At 36.1% G+C, this 23,425-nt stretch overlaps 1 protein-coding gene across 8 annotated transcripts in view; it reads left to right on the forward strand.

The window, feature by feature from the left end:
• The window catches only part of PTPN3 (protein tyrosine phosphatase non-receptor type 3), a 202,833-nt gene that overhangs the window by 128,445 nt on the left and 50,963 nt on the right, over positions 1–23,425 (forward strand). For 6 of the 8 annotated variants that reach the window (XM_054192934.1, XM_054192932.1, XM_054192933.1 and 3 more), the window contains exons 9-13: positions 2,196–2,283; positions 8,065–8,153; positions 13,434–13,497; positions 17,681–17,853; positions 22,895–23,029. In XM_054192934.1, the coding sequence (XP_054048909.1) occupies positions 2,196–2,283; positions 8,065–8,153; positions 13,434–13,497; positions 17,681–17,853; positions 22,895–23,029 (549 nt within the window). The other 2 variants (XM_054192939.1, XM_054192938.1) reach the window with 2 other exon arrangements.

Consider the following 23,425-nt stretch of genomic DNA (forward strand, 5'->3'; position numbering starts at 1 on the left):
TTACCATTTTTCACTTAGTACATAAGTAGTCTGAGGTCTTAGGATGTGGATATTATCCAAATTGGTAATGTTTTCCTAGTGCTTGCTAGATCTAGCCATTGGTTTGAGGAGAAGGATGCATTTGAAACTTCATATGATGCTTATATTCCAGGTGATGTTTGTTAGCCCTTGGGTATCAGCAGCTATAAAAATTAGAAGGAGACATCGAGACCAGTTTTCTCTTGCCTGTTTCTCACCAAGTTTCCTCTTGCTTGTTTATCTTGACAAGTAACTACCACCAGCTTAGGGACCTCAAGGTTTTATTTCATCTCTAATTGAGTAGGGAGGTCTAACAACAACAAGAAAAAACACCTAAATTGGTGCTGAGATACTTTTTCTTGTTGCCCCTTCAAGATATAAGGCTTGATTGGTCTGGTGTAGATGGTGTATACAAATTGAGAATTAAAGTTTGTTGGTATGCAACAGACTTTTCCCATCTTTCTGAACAAGTTCTTGATCAAAATTTAAAAACTGAAAATAATATACTCTTGGAAACATATTCAGCATCCTGTTGTATAATAAAACAGTCATTTTGTGTTTGTGTTTTTTTTTCCTCTACCTTTCTGACACAGTGAAAGAGATAAGGTCTACTAATGTTTTTTTAAAATCAAGGTGACAGCAGTCACTGTAGATGTAGATCTGAGTAGGCAGTTTATCTCAGGATCATGAACAAACAGCTCTTTTTTCTTTTTTTCTTTGCTCTTTTTTCCAATATTGTGATATCCTCAAGCCACACTGCTGGCAATGGCTTTCCAGTTCAAGGTAACTTTCAGTTTCATGGAGCATGATTGTAGTATTTCCTAGAGTGGCTGTTTCAGGGTGTAGTATTTTGATGGCCTAAAATTTGAAAGGATGGATATGTGATTCCGTGTAATTGGAAGTATTAGATGTTCACCTTTTGAGGTAAAGCCCATTTTAAAAATGAGAATTACTGCCTTATATGGAATGCCTTTTTATCCGTAGTTCTTAACATAACACAATATTATGTCTGCTTTTTACAGGTTGTATTTAAATTGCACTTGATTAATGTAATTTTATGCATGTCGTTTTGGAAGCTTACCTAGCAAAGATTTGTTTTTATTTGCACTTAGTAGTAGATATAATCAGATGATATTGTATGCCTTTTCTACTTAGATGTGTGTAGATATTACACACGTCCCTCAGTGTCTGTTCTTACAGTTACTCGAACACGCTGTAGTGCTTGAATCACTGATCTGTGCTGTGAAACCAGGATCACTCTGGACACAGCACAATGTCAATAGGCTATGGCACATTCCAGGTTAGAACTGCCTCTTGTCTCATCAATTCTTGACTGGTCTTGGCCATGCAATTTGTTGGAAGGGGCTACTTTCATTATCATGGCTGAAGGAATCTTGTTTAGGTCACATTGCCTTCTCGGATGAATAATTAGTAGGCTTCATGGGAGAACCAACTAGGTAGGGACTACTGTTGGATTCTTTGGTTTTTAAAACTCCTAGTAGATTCCATGTAGCCCTTCCATGAAAATACATAAACTGTTTATTTGAAGATGTGGGGATTTTTGAGTTTTTGTCCCTGTGGGGGAAAAAACGTCTCAGAATTGTAGAAGCTTTCTAGAAGACCAGAAGATAGAATTTTTGTAAGTCTTGTAGCACGTTTCACATCTAGCAGCGGGAGAAAAATGTATGCTAGGACTTACAGCTTGTAGATAAACTCAGATAGGTTTTCCTCGGTGAGTTTCATAACTTCAATTTATTTAATCTTCTTTCTCCCCCTTGTTTTTTTAGTAGATTGCTGCTTCTAATCTTTCTTCTAAATGACTTCTTTCTGAGAAGACTACGCAATATAGAATATTTACAGATAAAGCTTCTTGTTATAAAGGAAGCTTTTATAGGGGAATTGTTTCCTCATCCCTTTAAGCAAAACAGATACAAATTATTTTTCCAAAAAGAACAGGTCCAGAATGGCTAAGGTAATAAAATTGTGTATAATTTTCTCAATTTTTTGAGTGGAGTTTGGGAGGGCCTTCACCAGTGAAGAACTCGTGGTACTAGTTAGTGAGGTTTATTTGTCAGACACTGGGCTGTGGGATTCTTCTGGTTTTCAGGATTTGGAATAAATTTAATATCATGTCTTTTATTTTTGACTATGATCCATATTTTTTTTCCCTCTTTCAGTGGCCTCAAGCAATCTGAAGCAGAGTCCTGCTATATAAATATAGCCCGAACACTTGAATTCTATGGAGTGGAGTTGCACAGTGGTAGAGTATGTTTACATTGTGATTTTTTTCACTTGGAAAAAAAAATGTAAGCCTTTTTTTACATGAACTGAATAGCAGTAAAACCAGTAGCATTTAAGTATTGGCTTTATCATGTGTTATTTTTAAGTAGAGTTGGGTAATTTTTCAATAATTTCTGTGTAACATGGGTGCTGAAATTTCAACCAAATAAGCTAGATCTCCTCAAAAGAGCAATAATGTGTTTTTAAGATAAATTGTTTCAATACTGCAATATATTTTACTTAATATTTTTACTAAAGTTTATGAATATCTTAGCATGAAAAAAATGAATGCTCTGTTTAGTGCTATGATGTAGTTGGCAGGCGTTTTAAGAGTTTACTTTCTCTGAATTTCTAACACAGTGTTAAGAATAGAGATTTTTTTTTTTCATTCCTTTATTCTCTGACTGCAGGCTAAATCTAAGCCGTATTTAACAGCGTGAAAGATGACCACTAAAAATGTGTGGTGACACAAAAAAAACCTGTCAGATACAGGGTGTGCATTGATAAGAAACATATCCTAGTATTTCACTGGCTGCTGGGATTTAATTTTTTGATTATACTAGCTGTCTGAGATGAATCCTCAAAATATTTTTTTAATTGCATCCTAGTGTGCAAGTTACCATTTGTGCTTTTAAGTAATAGCAAATTACTTTGGCATAAAGCTTGTAGTATAAAAACTTAATGAAGTGTAGTGCAGATGATTGATTTCCTAAATGAAGATGACTACTGTTTTTCCTAACGTTTTCCTGAGATTTGTTAATAATCCTGACACTGAGAATTTTAATGAAAAAATCATCAATTTCTGGAATGATGGAAGGGATAGAAAAGGTCGTTTTCTTCCTTCAGTGTGATGTTTTATTCTGTTTTTTCTTTATGCTACCACAAATAAGTGAGAGTTGCATTAGATTTTTAAGAATTCCTAAAGTAATCTTTTTAAAGTCACTGTTATTACATTGATATTCATGAAATACAATGCTCAAAAAGTAGAGTCCTTTTTTAAGGATGGGGAAAAGTACAAAAGAAAGGAAATAACTGAGGCGATCAAAATATGAATTGTCTGTGCTCATACCATCTGATACAAGTATCAGGAGAGGCAACTGTTATATGACAACTGTTAAAGGTGATAGATACCTTGGTTCACGTGGATTGGTTGTGGGTAAGTAATCTAGTGTACGTGACCAAACTTCTTATGTTCTTATATCTTCTGACAATGTAAAAGCCTTCCCAATTTCTGATAAGGTGGTTACCTTACCTTTAAATGGGCATCATATTAAATCTGACTTTAAGTTCATTGTCTGTCCATTGGGTGATCTGTCACCTTTCTACTTTAGTTAAGAACCCTTTACTGTCACACTTGAGATTTCCCTACATGCACTTAACTTGACCAGTCTATGCAATTTGACTTCTGTTGTAGCCTAGTATTTTGATTAAACCAACTTAAATTCCAAGACTTTCACCATGAGGCTATTCTCTTAATATAAATGGGATGCTGTTTCTTAAAGCTTTTCAACTTCCAGCATCCTTCCAGAGTTGTAGGCCACGAAATTACATGCAGAACATCAGTAGTGGTCGTACCAGTGCCAAGCAGTGAGGATAGTTTAGAGTGGGTTCAGACATTTTCAACTAAATGAAATTTCATTGCAGTGTACTGGGCTGCTCTATCGGAGTAGAAATACCTTCTGGAGATATCTGCTTAAACAGTGTATTTTTATTTTTTGTTCACCAGTGCACTATTTCATATTTAATGACCTAGGGCTCACAGGTTGTCAGAATATTAGTCATGAGCCTCTGCCTGACACCAAACTGTGTGATCTGTATAAAATAAAGTACAGATTTGAATCAAAGCCTTCTCTATTCCAGGCTGCTAAGATGCAGACTCTTTCTACTGTTTCAATCTAAATTAATATTTTTATCACAATTCAATTTTTTTGAAGGATGAAAGTATTTGAAGTGGTCTGTTTTTTCTAGCACTTGGACTGAACATCTAGACAATTAGAAGCTGCTAGGAAGGAAATAGACAGCAAAATAGAAAATGTCATGCCACCTTTTAAATCTGTGCTTAGATATAATCTGGATGTTGAGTTTTGTTCTTCCTTTCCCTTCCTTATCTCAAAGTGGGAAATGGAATAAGAAAAGTACAGAGAAGGATAACAATCATGAATGTTTTAAGGAAAAGCCTTCTGTAGCAGGTGAACAGCATGGAGAGCATGAATAAAGAAAAATTTTTTTATTTTTTACTTTCTTTGGTAGGTGAAAGATTTAAGGAGCTTGTGTCTCCCTCGAAAGAGACAGGTTTAAGCAAAAGGAACTTTTTCCATATGGCTGCAGTTGAACTGTGGGGATTACTGCTATTTTAATGGATGACCAAGGTGAAATATGTATCAAGAGCAGTTAGGCAGTTCAGTGGAAGAATGATTCACTGGAGTCCGTTGAACATACAAAAAGCCTTCTGATCCAGGAAATCCTCTGGCTGTAAATAGATGGAAGCTGTGATGGGAGAGTTATTAGTAGAGGTATGATTGGTTGGCTCTGGAGTTTTTCACTTCCAAAACATCATTTACAAGTTGTTGCTTGGACTGAATGCCATGAGGCAAATCTTTCAACCAACACGTTATCATTGATTATGCCCCTGAAGGCCTATAAGAAAAGTGACAGCACTGGATTATATCAGCGTGGATGTTCTAGGCATGGTCTTCTGGTGGGTAGTCTTCCATTTGCGGAGTGTTTTGCCTGTGCTGCAGCAGTTCTGCAGAAGAATACTCCTCAGCATTTGGTCTCAGTTGGTAGCCCGTGTTGGCTGTAAATAACAATTTTCTGAAGTTTGAAACAGTCTGTTTCTGAAGCTTGTAGTGAAGGTTAGATACTTCCTCCCCAATATGCTGCTGCTTCACAGAGGGTTCCATGTTATACCCCAGCTTTGGCAGGTATGTTTGCCATGCCTCCTGATATCCTCCCCCTACTTAGCACTACTCTTAAATCACCCCTCCAGATTTGTCAGATCCCAGCAATTGGAACAGATCTTGCGGGAACTAGTTAAACTGTGTCTTTTTGAAAGGCTTTATCTCTGTGGATCATTATGATTCATTTCTTTGCTGTTACAATAGTCTTAGTCCTCTTAGATTGTGTATGCAGAGGAACCAGGTAACAGCTGCCTTTTAGACTAATGGCCAAAAGAAGCTGATGCTTCTGTACCGGTGCTTGAAAATGGGATACTTCTGAATAATGTTTCTTGAAGAACAGATGAATACCTAGTTTTCTTAATTTTAATGTTTTATGGTACAAAGATAAATATTTTGCAGAAGTTGAGCGTGAGCTTTCTTTTTAGCAACTTGCTAAACATGAGATGTCCATTAGTGAATTAATATAAGCTCACTTTTGATCTGCAAACACTTCTGCTTTTCTCTGAGAATAAATCTAAACTGCTAAAATTGTAATATTAAAAAATGAAATAGTAGCAAGAAACTCAGGAGAGTGAATTCAATACCTGAAAACTGTATTGAGATTTCTTGAATTCCTAATCTGCTTTTGACTCTGAACCACTGTCTCATTGGCTCCAAAGTTAGTCTGATATTAACTCATCTTTCATTTTTACTCAGAGAGACGAAGATAGGAAATTTGTAGAATCAATATTGTTTCCATAACTGCAAAAATCCAGATGGTAATTGTAAATGAAATCAAATGTGAATCTGTATTTAACTAGCTAGATGCCTGGCATGATCATTTTTATCTTTAGTTTTTATTATCTCTATAAAGAAACAGATAAAAAGAAAAATATACGCATATTATTTTTCAGTTGTACAATTTAACAGCATGAATGTTTAAAAAGGAAAATAAATGGACATCTACATCATCATTTTCTGAGACCCTTTTTCTTTATGCTAGTCCAAAGTCTTGTTTTCAGATTTCTTAAGTGTAACACAAGAGAAGTAACTATAACAAAATAGCACAGGAGGCCAATGTTTTGGACTAGGACAAAGGGGAGTGGGGAATGAACTTTGTTCTTACAAAGTTTCCAGAGAAAGTAGAGTAGTTTAGCCTAATTAATCCTGATCAAGTGTTTAGCTAATCCTTTATTTCTGCTAAGTCACGTAGGTCTTCAGCTTTTTCTTCTAAAGCTGTTTTTTCATCCAGTATTGATTTTTTTTTTTAATTTTTTTTTTAAAGCAGAAACCTGGAGTAAGCTCCAAGTGCTAAATAATACGGGTTTCTGCCCTGCTTTAGGTTGGCCCTATCATGGCAGGGGCAGCTAAATTACATGCAGTTCATCTCCTGAAATACCTCTGTTTTCTCCCCAAGTATTAAAATAAAGGGGTGTCATTTCTGGATTCCTGTGTATGCTGGCGTAAACTGGCAGTTTGTGAGCTTCTTCCAATGGAGATTCGACCAGCTCCTCTAGCAGCAGTTCTTGGCAAAGTGGGGCAGAAAGTTGCTGAGGATAAGTAATAATTTCAGCTGTTTCTGGGCTACCTTGCTGTTAAGTGCATTTGGACTGCTACCTACCTAATGATTTTCTCTTCTTATTCTCTCAGAGGTAGGACTGGTGTTCCTCTCATCTTGTCAGTATGCAGTGTTAATGCACTGTGTATTAAATAGGTTATGCTCATTCTCTGTGAAATGTTGTGGTATTTCGATGGAGGTTTATAAAGCGTGCTGCAAATTAGGCTCAGCTTCATTCATTCAGATGCCTGTATCATGCTTCTTTTCAACTGTTTTTAAAGCATTCATTGTAGACTTTCCACGGTAGTGTTAGAGCACATGCTATCTGTTCTATTCTTCTGTACTTCACTAATATAAAGAAATTGGGATTGGACATACAAGAAAACTGTATATTAACTGAACACAGACTACCATCTAGAGGAGCAGCTAAGCTAGTGAAGGATTTAAGAGAATCCATTACCCTTTGCCATGCTTTACAAAATAGTCTGAAGCTACTTTTGAGTCAAACCTGATGTTTTAACCAATGGGTTCTACAATTGCATGTGTTTGGCTCTGTTTAGAAATTTGTGTAATAATGTATTAGTACATGTTGATCATAGAGAAATAGGAAGCTAAGATTTGTAACTTTTGTAACATCAGTTTGGGTTTAGAGTCAAATTGACCAAGTGTTTGCTTATATGTAAGCATGTGTTTCCTCTTGAGTATCTCAGTACATATAAAGGATTATGGATGCATTTTTCCAGTTGAGCGTGTTAAGCTAAAGTACAGCTTTTGTTTTAGTTAACAATGAATTCAGTTTAGTGTATCAAATATTACATGAATGGTATTCCTCTAGCATACTCTGATATGCAGAATTATGGTTACCTCCTGCCCAGTCTTTGTTGGTGAGACTTTTTTGGAAAAAATGGGGAGTTATTTCCTTTGTCTTTTTAAACAGTTTAGAATCAGGACATTTATGTTCAGTTCCCAAAATTCTGTGACACTTACCTGACTGATCTTGGAAGGTACTTCAACTTCTTTCCCATGGTTAAATTAATAAGGCTGTACTCGAAACTTTAGTCTGATACTGACCTAAAGAATATCTAGTGTAGTAAGATGAACATTGCAATTTGTTTTAATGAGTGCAAGTTTATAATACCTAGTAGATAATGTTGAAGGAAAGAGATGCATGGGGGAAAAAAAATCCAAATAAGTGATTGAATTTTTGCCTCAGGAGTAGTAATTTAAGTATAGAAAACTTGGAAATGAATTTATAAGTAGATAAATGGGACAAACTGTATCTGAATTATTAAAGTTGTTTTGGGGGGGGTTTGGGGGTTTTTTTTCCAGGATCTCCATAACCTAGATCTCATGATTGGGATTGCATCCGGAGGAATTGCTGTGTATAGAAAACTCATCTGCACAAGCTTCTATCCCTGGTAAATTCCTTTACTAGGAGAGAAATATGTCTGGTCTCTTCAATCTTATTTCCATTTGCTTTAACACTTATTCCAAAGGAGCCTACAATACATAAACTTGTTCTTTATTGGGGTATCATAGTATTTCCTTGCATTGAGATAAAAATTAAACCTGTTGCATAGGCTTTTAATTCTCTAAGACTTTTGGACTCCTTGTACCATGTGAAGTCTTGATCAAGTTAATTCACATACAGGTCTTAGTGCATGATTAGGAGGACCCTGTGGTCTGAGAAATTTGCTGCTGTAATACCAAATACTATTCTTTTAAAATCAATATTACTAGTAAAGCTCAACAGCTAATGGTCTGATCATTTTATCCTGTCATTCAGGAAGAAGATATTTGCTTCTCAGAAGATACATGTAAAATGAGTTATTTGGAGTTTCATATTTACTGGAATTCAGATAATATAATTTAGACAAATTTTTAAATGTCATTAAACAAGGCTGTATAATGTTAACAGGTTTTGGAGTCTCCGAGGGAGAGACCTTTGAATTTGAATGCATGATCACTCTGTAGAAAATAATCTCTATGAAGAAGCAAAGTGTGCAAGATGTCTAACATGAAGGACATTAGAAATTAGTTAAGATATAATCATTTATAGTATTTACGGGCTTTGTTATTTATACCATAATAAAAACGATAACATAAATTAGAAATTATGTGGAGGCTGGGTTGTTCCTTAAGGTTTTTGGATTGGATCAGAAATAATTTTTCCTGATCTTTCTTTTTTAAGATAAGTATGAATTTTGTTTTGTATATTTGATGAAAGTATAGCTTTATCATGTTACGCATAATTTCCTCTTATAATTTGTAACAGTTTTTCTGGAGAACATTTTCTTAATCATGACAGAAAAGTGTATTTTAATGGATTGTACTTGCTTTTTGCTCTTTAATTATATAAAAAGGTGTTGCTTAGCAACATTCCTTAAATACTTGAGTCATTCCATCCTTTCATTATGAACCCAACCTAACAGGTATTTCCTACAGTACAGCGATAAAATAGGTTTCAGTTTATTTTTATTGGAAAATGTACTGCAGAGTCTCTGGATTTTTCTTTTTTCTTTGCAGTGAGTTGTCTTTCAACTCACTTGGTTGTACTGTAACCATCCTAAATGTATGTCAATAATGCTCTCATACAGCACAATGACACCTGGTATTTTTCCATCTCTAGTGCACACTAAAGCATAAAAGAATTTTACCTTTTATCTTTGTGCCCTGAGCTGTGCCCTTTCATATGTCAATCTCTCAACTTCTTTAAACAGCTGCAGGTTTTAAAAAAAACTGCCAGCTGAAGGCACATTTTCTATCTTCTGCAAGTCGTCTTGTGCCAGTTTAGTGACCTAAGGTATGAATGGATAATAACAATCCTGAAAACCATAAAGATGGCATTTTAAAATCCAGGACTATATGATTTCTAGGGAAGGGATAGAGAGCTTTGTAGCACAGAGGACAGGAGAAATCCACAACTTCTGTGCTACTTTTATTCCTGGAGAGCACACGGGAATAAAACACAGATGCTAAAATGTTATTTGCAAAAAACTATTCTCATTTATGAAAAGAAATGGAGGGAAAAACCCACAGATTTTTCAGTTCAAAGAATTTCCACTCTGAAATATGAGGTTTAGGCAGCAATATTTTCAGCTGACACCTAATGCAAGCTTTCCTACTCTCTCTCTAAAAAATATCTTCTCAACTTGAAAGGAGCAATGCTCACTACATAGGGGATAACTTTTTGATATGTTATTTCTGGCTTGTTGAATGAGTTAGTCACAATTCTTCATGCAGGAATGGTGTCCATTCCCTGCCCCCTGAAAACAGGCAAACAAGGAAATTCACTGGAACAGAGTAGCTTGTGCTATATTTGTAGTGTGCACTTTCAATTTCTTTTTAGACTTCAAAGCAGGATATATTTCTGTAATGCCTGGAGTTTTAATGTATCTTGGTTGGGCTGAAGGTGTTCAGGTAAGGAGATTCCTTACAGAGCAGTATGCCTGAGAATGCCAAAAAAAACCAAACCCAACCAACCAAAAAAAACCAACAACCAAACCTTGTTCAGGTAATTGAAATATTATTTAGGCTTTTTATGTAACACCATTTATAGTAAGTAGTTTTTCCTATGGGCTGAATGAGCTTCACCATAAATGTGGTAGAACTCAAGGTGGCAGCAAACACCATCAAAGCTCTCTTTCCAAAACTTAGTAAAATACTGCGCAGCATTAGTGGATGACAACAATACAACTGTGCCATATGGTAACAGTCAAAGGGGAAAAAGTTTTCAGGAACAGAGGCAGTGAGAGAGTACTGCCTTGGCAAAAGGAGGATTTTCAATCAAAGCAACCTACGTAAGGAGCTGACTGATCAGTCAGAGGCAATGCAAGCCAAGGCAGGTTTAAAAAATAACTGGATTTAACGCAGTATTTTATATGCTCTGGAAAGTTATTCTTGGGAGCGCTCAACTGTTTTGTGGTAATTTCCAAATGCATTTTACAAGTAAAATATTATCTTAATGGCAAAAACACACAAGCATTCTCTACATCAGCAGCGTTAAGGTTGTGTATTAAATGCTGTTCAGTGAATGCAGTTTCTTTGCTTTGAAAACTTCAGAGAAACTGCTAGAGGAATGCATTCTACCTTGCTAGTTGAAATTTAAAAAACAATTTGACAGAATCTTATGTAGCAAGTTTTGTCAGAACCTTTCTGGCTGAATCTTCCAATGTTAAAGTATAAGACTCTCAGCTACAGAAACATTTTTATTTCAAGTCAAAAATACCAGCTATTAGTACTAAGTGCTAGCACAGAACTGTCAATTTGATCAGAAATGAATAATTCTCTTGCCCAGTAAGTGACAAATCTATTTTGACCCTTGTGAATGACAGGAAGAGAGGACCCAAAAGATGTATCATTATTAATATGCTACAAGTATTGAGCATTTTACAAGTAAACTGTGAAATTGAATCATTTGTGAATGCTGCATAGTCACTGGACAGATTACTGGTGAGTGATAAGGGTAGCTGAGCCACCAGTTAGAATAAGAATAACTGCATTCTATTCAGGTCATGTTTTGGATGTGGCATCTTCAAGCATTTGTTAAATCGAAATCCTGTGATACCTTAATCTCTTAGATTATTTTTTTTGTGGATTGTGCTATAATGCGAACATTCACTCCATTAGTAGGCGTAACATTGCAAATGATTTTTAGTTAATGTTAAATAAAACTGTCAGATTAGCAAGTGTTCTTTGTCACTGAATTAAATAGGTTTAGTTGTACTTTAAGAAGAATGAATGGAATTGAGAGGGATGCTCTACTTAGAGGAGAGTCAAAATAAAGAGACTTAAAGCCGTGATTTGACTTGGAGTGATTATGTGGTCATGAAGTGAATCATGGTTGGTTGTTTTTTTTTAAAGAAAAAAAGGAGGGATTGTGAGAGAGTTTTAGTATTTCTGAATGTTGGCTTCCTTTTTGTTGTTAGATAGAGGGGTTTTTGTTTAGTCTGCAAGGTTATTTTTCCATGTCCTGCATTTCTGATGGCTCTATGTTAGGGTAAAAACAGACCATGACAGCAAATGTGTAAGCTGAGAATGACTCAAAAAACTTATATATTGAATTTCAACCTAAGTTAAGAAATGTGTTAAGAAAGAACCAGAAGTGCAAAGCTTGAGTGGTACTAGTTCAGGTGGAGTAGCACTAGGATTAAGAAAGGATTTATAGATAAATGAGTTGCATCTCAGTAAATACAACTGCAAGTTTATATGATTTATCATGAAGTTCAGAATCCAGAACTTTTAGATGAGCAATACCGATAATTAACATTTGAGATAGCAAGTCAACCGGTACAAGTATTTCAAGAGCTGTCCTGACAGGAGTGGTGGATATGCTTTAAACTTTCTAGGAACCTGCACAACCATTTGGCTGGTCACCAAAGAATGTTGTAAATGAAATTCCTGTTTCCTTGTGGTTATATAATTGATGGAGAAAAGCATTTTCAGAAATCGGCCCGCATTCAGTTTTCCACATCTTTCGTGCAGGAGGGGGGATTATTCCTTCCTTTCTTGTTTGTAACTGGCAAGTATACGAATCCTGAATGAATGAGGAATGTTGCTCTATAATTCAAGTAAATCTCTGTCAGGGGCAGTGGGGAATGAATAATATGCCATTGTCCCACTTGCTGGGAGTGATGCAAAAACTGTGGTAAGAACTGAGATCTTCATACCTGATGACATCTAAGGTGCTGAGAAACATTATTGGTCGATGAGAAGAGAATATTCTGAGACTTTTAGCAGCAACCTTACAAAAGCCTTTCCTGGTGTTGGTATTTTTCAGGCAGATATGACTTGGTCAGACCTTAAATAGCTTTCCCAAGGCATCTATATGACTCTAGCTGATCATAGATTCCTTTTTTCAAAATGTGTAAGTTTTCATTTATTGAAGTAGAAGTATTGTAGAGAAAACTTATGTATTTTAGACAAGTCTTGTTTTGCTGTAAGAAGGTGTGTGGGTATCTAAAATTTTGTGTAATTTAGCAAAACTGATAAGCATATAATTAAAATGAAAATTGCTTGAGCACCAGTTCCAGCTGTAATCCTTACCTTAGAAAATCTTTATTCATAATATGTTTATATAGAAAAAGAGGTGTTCATTTCTGTATAAAACTACCTCATAAATTATGCAGCAATGTTAATAATTGAAGTAAAAATATATTAAAGCTCATTCTTACAGTTTTCATCCTTCTACAATTATGATTTTAACTACAATGTCTGTTTAGTTGTTAATACAAGTACATAATATTTTTCACATTTTGAAGCTGATTCTGTGAAGTCTCTGGGAAATTTCAGGTGCTGTATGACCAACCTTGTTGTGTCATTAGGGTCTTAAATTTTGTTCCTTTAGTCACAGTTGTCGTATGATTCTTAAGTTATACAAACTTGACACATTTAACATTTGTGTGGCTTAGTAAAGGATGTCATCAAGTTTTTGCATCAAGAATAGATTTGGTGGGAGAGAATTGCTATGAGCTATTTAAAGAGTAAATGAGGAAAAATCTCAATGTTTAAAAGACCTTTACTTAGTTAAAATTTTTGCTTTGAGTTTCTTGACACCTATTTGCAGATGGCTGCATATTATTCATTGAATATTTAACAGCTATGATCTTTTAAGCTTGCTGTACACAGTATTATTTTTCATTGTCTTTTTTTCCCTTTAAACATTGTTTAGTATTTCATAGTCTGTTTATTTCTTTTAGGGTGAACATATTAAAAATTTCCTTTAAAAGGAAAAAGTTTTTTATACAACAACGGCAAAAACATGTAAGTAGTCATTTCATTTTGTCTTGCTCAAGTGGTCACATTCAATTTTTTTTTGCCTTAAATGTTAAGACAACAAAAGGCTCTGTTGTCTTAACTTGCCCTCGTAATTCTGTTTTGTTAATTTGTCCTTGCTATTGTGGTCCTTTTATGCTCCCTCCGTTTCCCATTTTTGTTTCCTTTCCAGGATGGAATCTTTTCACATTCAGTCTGTTGGACTATATCTTACCCATGCAGGTTTCTTCTCCCTTGCAGACTTGGGAGAAATGCAGATCTTCATCCTTTCCTCCAGGATTTTGTAATATGGCCTGTAATCCCTTTTCTTGCCAGCATCTGCTGCTCTTTTCTTTCGTGCTTCCTCTGCCCAGTAGAGTGCCTCACTGCAGTGAATCTACTGAATCTGCTTATCCCATCTGGTAGGATTGTGTGGAGGTCACTTCTGGTTATGGGCCTTAGACTTCTGGGAGAAAGGCAGGTGCCTGGAGAAAAGGACAGGTCTGCAGCTGAAAGATATGAGGTTGGAAAGGGAGATAGTGCATCTCCCTCTGCGTGTAACATGGAGCACTTTAGAAGCTGGCAAAATACATGAACATCGTTGACAAAACTGATGTACAATAGAAAATCTAAGAGCAGACTTCATAATGCGGCGTGCTATTTGCAGAATGGTTGTAATATTAAGCTATTTAATTGAAAAAAGAATAATCTTGATTACAGTATTGTACTGCCGCAATATGAATAGATAAATTAAGCTATCTTCTGAGGAAGAGGATATTTAATATGACACAAAACATTGGGAAATTAGTGACCAGCAGATATATAGATATTTTAATTCAGTTGAGGACAGAACTCATAGTAAAAGGTAAGTGTTAACTTATACCTAAACTTTATGAAGGCTCTTGTAGGAAATGAGTTCTTAAACTGCTAGGAGCTGTGTTACAAGAACACTTCTTGACCCTCATCAATTAGAGGGTGTGCTGAACACAGATTGCTTGGGAGGCTTTTTTTTACCCAAACAAAGAGTATTTTCATCTTTTCTTTTTTCTACCCAGCCCCCACCCCCCCAGTTTGGTGAGTGTGTCCCACATTTGAGGAGTGTGCATGTATGTACATGTTCTTAATTTTCAGGGTTCTTCTGTAAACAAATTCAGTATCTCAAGATAGTGTTACTGCACAAATGCTTATACACATAACATGCACAAAAGAAACTCTTTTCTCTTTTGAGAGAGTGTATCCTAATCCACCATAGAGTCTTCTGCAAGCTGTAAGTTTCTAAATATATTGTTTATATGTAAACTTGTCTCAGTCTGTTCAAATGTATTTCACCGTATAAATAAATGAGTGGTTGGCAAATCATTCTACTAGCTTGTGAGTGTAGTTGTATTTGTACTACACTCAGTGTAATTGTATGACACAGGTATTACCTTCTCCTAGGTTTGAGGACTAAAAATTCACTGGTAAGGAGTCTTATTAAATTCAAAATATCTTTAAGTATGCAAATATTGGCAACTGACAGCAATTTCCAAATGTGTCTGTGAGAATAAACGTAGGAACAGAACTCTGAGTGGTTAGTAACAATGGATAGTAAAATGCACATACTTATACTTTTTTTTTAATATGGAGGAATAGTGTGTTAGTATGTAACAGTTGCTGGACTCAAAGATCATGTAAAATACGTGTGTTCATTGCATAAAGACTTTGCTGCTGTCAAAAGTTGAATTTCTCTTTCTGGAGTTATGTGCCACCTTTGAAGAGGGCAACATTCTTAAAACTTGTTAAGATTGTTAAATGGTGACGGTTCAGGGCCCTTGATTCTTTTAACTAATCTCCTCTTAAGCGACCATAGTTCTTTCTTTCACAACCCATGGAGGTTACGGTAATGCACACTGTATCGTGTTTAGAGAGCTACAGAAACTGTAGGAGAGATAAGACCAACCGCATTACCTTTTTACTCTTTCTCAATAGATATGAAAAGGCAGACCCGGTGTGCTATTAAATCTCCAGATAGTCCATCCTTGTGAGTTAGCCCCCTGTGCCTGAAATTTAGGGCAGCAAGTCTGCATGCCTGCAGTACTTCAGGGTTACTGCTTTGCCAAGCTTGCTGGCGCAGTGCGATGGGAGTGAGGGGGCAGCTGGACTACTAGGGGTTTTCTCCAGAATGGTGGCTCGCTTGAGGGATTTGTGAGGGCAGATGACTGAGGTCATGTCAGTCTTTGGATTTATCAGATTTTTGCTTGGAAGTGCAGGAGGGACTAGGTAAATGAGGCTGAAAGTAAAGAAGGTGGGGAAAGCAGAGCAGATACTACATATTAGTAGTCAAGGTTTTACTTAAGATAGTGATAGTTCTGTAACACTTCATTGTTTTGTATGTCATATGTAGATTTCTTTGCAAAAATCTACAGAAAGTTCTCAAAGGCTGTGAGTTTGCAGTTGCAGTCACTTTGTATGTGTCGTGTTTCATTGATTTATTCTCCTTATTTCTCTTACTCCTTTTTTTCTTTCCTCATTCCCCTGTTCTGAAGACTCACCTTGTCTCACTGTCTCCCTGCTACTCACCTCCTCTTTTGCCCTACCGCTGCTTCAGTTGGTTGATCAGCTACTTGATAGAAGTATGCGAGATTTCTGTTTCTACTGAAGAGCTACATAAGGACTGAGGAGCAAGACTGATGAATCAGTGAATGTCTAATGCTATAAATGCTCGTATGTAGACTTTAATGAAGGGTGCAAGATTTAAGGTAGGGACAGGAACTATGCTGGTTTACAGGCATCATTTTCAAGTTTCCAGCAGTGAAACTTTATATACAGTGTGCTTATCCAGTGCTTAAACACAACTTCATTTTTTTGCATGTTAAAATATGTTTTTACTTGCTATGCTGTAGATACTTCCAAATTCTCTGTGAACAGAATAGGTGTATATCTGGTCAAAGTTTTTCCCTGATGCTGAAATAGCAAGAGACTCCCTTTAGATATTGAAAATTCTTCCCTTTGCCTTAATGGTCACAAATTTCTCTAATTCTCATTTCTTGATAATTTTTAAAATAACATTCTTGTAGGAACTTGAGTAGTATGATAGGCACTAGATCCTTGTATCCCACTAGAACACTCTTCATCTTTAAAATGGTGCATCAATTTAATATTATGACTTGCAAGGTAGGCCTATTAGTGAGTATGCTCAGGTATCAAAGTTCAGTCATAATTCAGAGCAGCTGGAAAAGATGAGAGATGAAATCAAATACTTGCTTTTTTTCACTGAAGTGCTGAGCTGTGATAGCAATTAACTCAGGTCTCATGTTATCTTCCTTTCTCCTCTTTGCATTACTCTTTGTTCCACTTTCTTTGCATCAATAACTATATTAACTAACCAAAGCTATATATTGTGCAAAACTCCTTTGGGGTGTGAAATAGCTCAAGTGCTACAGATGGTATGGGAAGAAACGTGGGTCGCACAGTTGTTATACCTGTGTTTCACTAGTACTTTGGCACTGAAGTTACAAGAGTTTGCACCAAGACACACAAGCTTTGTATTTTGCCTCCTTTCGATCTCCTCATTGTGGCCTCATGTTATCCATCCAGAAAGCAGCTCCAGTCCCATCACAGCTACTTTCTTTCCCCAAAGATGGATCAGTGTTAACATCTTTAGTATCTTCTAAAAGACTATTAAGCAGATGCTTTTTGCATACTATGGCTCTTGAAAGAACATTATTGAATTGAAGCCTTATGTGAAGAGTTTGAATTCAAAGATTGAGGGTTTTTTCCTTTCTACATTGCATCCTTAATGGAAAGTTTGAGTTTTATTTGTCATAGGAGGTCAAGATCTGTCTGGAAACCTGAAACTATATTTAGTTGTTTAATGTTATGCTTGTATATACAAAGTCTTTACCACTGTAGACTTAAATATTTCATTAATGTGGTAAAGATTAGGAACTGAAAAACTTAATAACTTTTCAGTATTGCTTAAACTTTTGAAGTGTCCATTTTGCAGTTTAGAATTTCATAGAGGCACAGGGCTATCTTGGCCATCTCCAGTTCAGAATCTACTATATGCTGATTTCTGCCCCCCCGCCCCTCCCCCTCCCCAATGCATTTTTCTTATTTAAGCTAAAATTAATTTTATTGTTGTTTTATGAGCTTGTTTACTGTGTTTGATCTGCTTGTATATATTGAAATATGGTGTTTCTTACTGTTACAGAATGAATCCAGAGAGCATATTGTTGCCTTCAACATGTTAAATTACAGAGCATGCAAAAATCTATGGAAATCTTGTGTAGAGCATCACACATTTTTTCAGGCAAAGAAATCACTACCTCATGAAAAAAAGATATTGTCACATTATTGGACCCTGGGTTCTAGAAATCCAGCAAAGTAAGTATTCTGTGAAAGGAATGTTTTGCTTTGTAATGGGAAGGGGAGGATTTGTGTCAATGATAGCTCAAGTTGGAGTGACAGAGTTCAGTTCTGCCCACAGCTGTCTGTATGTGAACCATTTGACAAGTTCTTCAATATGGTGTCCTTACAATAGAATTTTTCTTATAATATCCTTAAAAGGTATTTGAATATAAGTATGTTTTACTGGTATTTTTTCAACATGCTATTTCAGTTTGAGGTATAAAAAACACTAGAAAGTAAAAATGTCATTTAGCTAATGATCCAATAAGAGAATTTGCAGAACAGATTTGTTTTGAACTGTTTACCCCTTAGTGTCATATACACATTATTTAATATGTTAGGGCCATTTCTGGAGTGTGTCATACCAACCACTTGTTACTGGCATCGAGATCCAAGTATCTGAGATATTTTGTGTTATCTTTTGTGACACTTCTAATCTTTTATTTGTCTCATCGGTTTCTGCTAGTCATGGAGCTGGTACTTTCGTAGTGGTACCTGAGATCTAGTTCCCCGAAAGTAGTACTTCAGAGCCTTTCATTTTGCTGTATGAAGTTGGGATTGTTCCTTCCCATATGCACCAACTGGGCCTTAACTTCATGAAACTTCATCTTCATTGTCTAGCCACTTGATGTTGTAACGTCCTTCTGCATTTCTTCACAAATGACCTTTATTTTTGCCATCCTCTGTGACTGATATCTTGAGCAAACTCTGTTCACTCTTTTCTCTCCATCACTGGAGAATATGTTGAATAGAAGAGCCCCCAACAGATATCCCTCTAAGACTTCACTGCTGATCTTTTTTTCGCTATAAGTCTAAAACATTTTTTCCTATTCTCTCTTCTATGTCACAAGTGAACAGGTATTTCCTCCACGTGAGGACCCTATTCTCTAGCTCTTTAGTTTCTTTATGGGTTTAAAGGACCTTGGCAAATGTCTTTTTGAAATCTTGAATAGATTAAATCACTAGTTTAAGGTGGGAGGTTATACTCAAGTAGTTCTGCTGTTTCATCTTAGAGGCTTTTAGATATTTTTTGTAACTGTCAGTCCCAGTGATTTCTTTCATTATGTTGATTTGTTCTGTTGTTTTCATGTATCAGCAATTCAGCTACAAATGTGTCGTGTCATGTGGCACCATAGTGTCATCTGTGTCCTGTCCCCACCCCACCCCTGAAAAAAATTCTGTCGAAACATATCAGAAATGAAACATATCAAAAATCTTTCATATTAATAGTGAATGAAAAAGAAATTAAAAAGAAATTTTGGAGGATTCTTTGGTCATTTGATCATCTATAGTCTCTGCCAACTCTAGAAACCTGCTTGTTCTGATGATTTTTGGAGAATATTTTATTGTTTTCTCTCTGTTTGTGGGTGGTGTTTGTTTGTGGTTTGGTTTTTTTTTTTTGCAGTGTGTTCCTGTAACAGTTTAACTTTACATTTAATTTGTCAGACTGCTTCTCTCTTTCCTATTTGGATAAGCTTCAGCTTTTGAATGATGTCATCATATTTCAAATAGCTTCCCAGAATTTGGTGGCTGGCTGGGTTTTCATACTGTCAAGTCTCTTTAGACACTGCAGAAATTCATACCACGTGGACTAGTATTGCTTGTAAATGAAGCACTTAGCCCATGAGGGCTGTCCAACACTAGGAGGCTGATAAAATGTTATGTTTTCTGCTGGAGTGGAATTCCATATTTTCAGCTGGTGTTAGATCATAGCTAAAGCAAGTAAAACAAGTACTTGTACGAACAGTAATCTAATTTTCTTAGATTTTCTTAGTGTTTTACAGATCCGTATTTTGAAAATCAGCTCCTCTATGGAGTTATATGGACTCGTTCTTCCTATAGTAAAGCTTTCGAGGAGGTGACTTTCTCAAAGCATGTGGGCTTGTCATATCCTGGAGTCCTTTATTTCTCTCAAATTTGCAAACAAATTCAAAATCCTGATGCTTGTATATACACATGTACACGCAGGCATTGCACAGCCCTTGTATTGTTAAGAAAGAAAACAGTACAAGTTCCAAAGGATACCAATTTAGTATCATTCCAATTTTTACAAAACATTGGATTTTTGACAAATTTTACTGTTAGAATTTCTTAATAGCCTGTAACATGCAGGATAGTTCTCATTGTTGAACTGAGTCATTAAGAAGGACGACTTAAGTAATTTCATGTTCTTGAGGCATTCATCTCTAGTGAATTGCTTACTTAAGCTCTTAAGGAATCTCTAGGGAGAACTGTTAATTGTGATATTGTCCGTCAGCTTAATGACATCCTCCGTACTAATGCATTCTTTGGCCGTATTATGCCAGAAACAAACATGAAATTTAGGATCTATGTGAGGCAGAAATGACTCAGCAACCTTTATTATCAGAGACTGTTAAAGTACATAAGAAGCAACAGTAATTTTGGAAGACTTTCAGTAGTTCCTATCAACTTAGTGTCACTCAACAAATTATTTTCTCAAAGATTTAAGAAAAGGTGTGAACAAGTCATTTCCAAAGTTATCTGTCTTACGTTGAAAATTTTTGCTTTCCTACTTGTTTGTGATTGTGGAATGTTGTAAGAGACAACATGAGCTTCCATGTTCCTTTTCAAGGATGGTGCTGAGCTCATGTGGAAGCTACGCAACCAAAAAAGGGATTCTGCATTCTCCCATATGAAAGGGAGCAAAATTTTCTATTGAGTAAAACAAACAAAACCAAAGAAACAAAAAACAAACAAAAAAAAAAACCCAAAAAAACCCAAAAAAACCCAGAACTACAAAACCCCCCATCAACCACACCATATAACCCTGGAGGTTTTAAGATTGACTTGTCTTCAATAACTTTTCATCCAGCTTCTGTCAGCTTTGAAGAGGGTTACATTCAGGTTTTACCACCTTAAGTATCACAAGTTTTCCTCTGGGATTTCTGGCTTTCTTGTACTATGTTCTTTTACAGTCATGTGAGGCAGATACCCTAGTGTTTATTGCATCAGTTCAAATAGCTGAACTCTTGCAACCCTTTAGTACAATTTCTTATTTGCACATCTCTGTGCCCTTCTGGGTTCTCTTAGCTTAAGGTACTAGTGGAATTCCATATAAGTTAGGCTGCTGAGTTGTATAAATTGCCTGTAAGCCTTATTCTAAGGGCAGGATGAATCACATCTCCAACATTGAGAGATACGTTCATTCAACATTTCTGGACTGAATGCTGAATTCAGGCATATTCTCATTCCTTGTTGAAAAGCTAGAAGTGTACCTATTTTTTTCACAAAGGATAACCTTGGTGATAGATGGGGGCGAGGAACTGTCACCTCAAGATATGACAGTCCATTCCAGAAAGGCATTAGCCTCTCAGTATCTTTGCTGAGAAATACCCTTGTATTTGACATCTGAAGAGCAGCTGCTTGGAGTTCAGGAGGTTCTTTATGTTATGTACTGAAATATCTACAGAATATATTGTTTAAGTGGTTCTGTGGTCAGGGTTTGGGGTTAGGGCTTTGAATTCCATCACACAAATTAGGTTGCATCTCAAAAGTCACCTGCATTGGAAAATGCATGAATAGGCACTAGTAAAAAAGGAAAATTGATTAGTGCAAAATATGTGGAATTCTTCAAGATGCCTTTTTGTAAGACATCCTCTTTTTCTGCTCTCCCTCTCCACTTTGCCCATATAAGGCTTCTTTGAAAGAACTCTTTGTTTTTATAGAAGGCCAGAGCAGTTTGTGCTTTGTCATTGATATTCATAAGACTTATAGAAATAAAATAGATAATACAGGCAAAAGCGTCTCCTGAGTTCATGGACTGTGTGTTTACTAAGCTTAAAAACATCCATGGGTTACTAATTTTGACATCTAGATGCTTCATATTAAGTTTTCCCTCATTGTTTTTTAAACTGTGAGAAGCTTTAAAAGTACACATTTGGAAGATGAAGGAATGCATTTGCTTTAAAATCATGAACAAGATATGTAATATACTTCAAAATACAAGATTACTTTTTCTGTTTTACTAGTATAAACAAAAAGTAGTACGATGGAAAGCATACTTAAGGTTTGATATTAGCATGACTAATATCCACAGCATAAACAAATATTTTTTTTAATGCTCTGTAAAATAAAGACATTTCAGCTCTGTAGCTCACATGTCACAGCCACCTATTATGTACAGCTCAAGACTTAAAGAGCCAAAGGCGCTTTCTCTGTAATCTCATAAATTGCTACTTTTCCATGAGAAATCCTAGACCTGTAAACTTCAGGATGAGCAGTTTATCTCTCTGCTTGTCTGTCTTGGAATGCTGTGTAAAAGGATGCATACAAGTTAGTTTATCTCAATTTTTATCTACTTAAAAATTTTCTTTATGCTGTATAATTCCACTAGTAAGATATTTTTATTGCTTTCCTGGCTGAGATTCTGATTCTGATGCGAACCTTATCTTGTCAGGTTCTTGTCACAAAAAGCAATCCAGACTTGGAGATCCCCTTTTCATGGCAGGTCTTTCTCTCATGGTTTATTCCTATAAGGAACACATCACTCAAATGTGGCTTCCCTCTGGAAATAGAGAATGGTCTGGTGTAGCTTTTACTTGCTGAGGCAGCAGGTAGATGGTTAAAGTAGTCCTGTGCTTAGTGAAGCCATTAGTGAATTACTACCCCTTTATGAGTTCTAACAGGGAACATCTAGAATCTTTTGTCTCTATTTGAGCCATGTTTTGTCAGGCACTCAGTTCAGTGCCAATAGGACATACCGAACTTCCTGTTTTCCCCTCCATCATCTTAAACACAATTGGGTTAAAAATAACTCTCAGAAAAAGTTATTTTTACTCAGACTTGTGATTAGCATTGTAGCAGGGATTAACAGTTTTATTGACACAAGTGAAGGACAGCAAATGGCTCTGTGACAATGTAAATGCATAAGCAAGGGAGGGGTAAGCACAGGGGACTCTTAAAAAACACAAGAATTATAAAATTGACTTTCATAAGCATATTTTATTGAAGTTTTCTATGCAAAATAATTAATGTACAGTTTTTTATTTCTTTTCAGGTCTGTAAACAGCCAGTACTGCAGAAAAGTTATAGGTGGGATGGTTTGGAACCCATCTATGAGACGATCTTTATCGGTTGAGCATCTAGAGACCAAAAGCCTTCCATCTCGATCACCTCCTGTTACCCCTAATTGGTAAATCCAGTTTCAGCCTTTCCCCATACCTTCCAGCCTCCTACCTTCTCTAATTGTATGTACTTTAGCAGAATAATTACGTAGGGGGTACATATATATATTTAAACATTGTTATTCTGACTATATATATGATGACAGGAGAAGAGTGGGTGTCACTTCAACTTTAGCAAGGCTTTTGATACAGTCTGACAAAATATTGTACCCAAGTTAAGACATTATGTTCTGACAGGGTGGACAACAACGTGGTTTAAAAAAAAATAAAATATGGTTGGATGACTGGACTCAGAGGGGAGTTGTTAATGGGTCATACTCTGCCTGGAGGCCAATAGCAAGTAGACTACTGCAGGGGTCTGTTTTGGGACCTGTCCTGCTTAAAATCTTTATGACCTAGAGGCG

The sequence above is a fragment of the Rissa tridactyla genome, chromosome 2, assembly GCF_028500815.1.
Source record: "Rissa tridactyla isolate bRisTri1 chromosome 2, bRisTri1.patW.cur.20221130, whole genome shotgun sequence".
In the NCBI taxonomy this organism is placed as follows: Eukaryota; Metazoa; Chordata; class Aves; order Charadriiformes; family Laridae; genus Rissa; species Rissa tridactyla.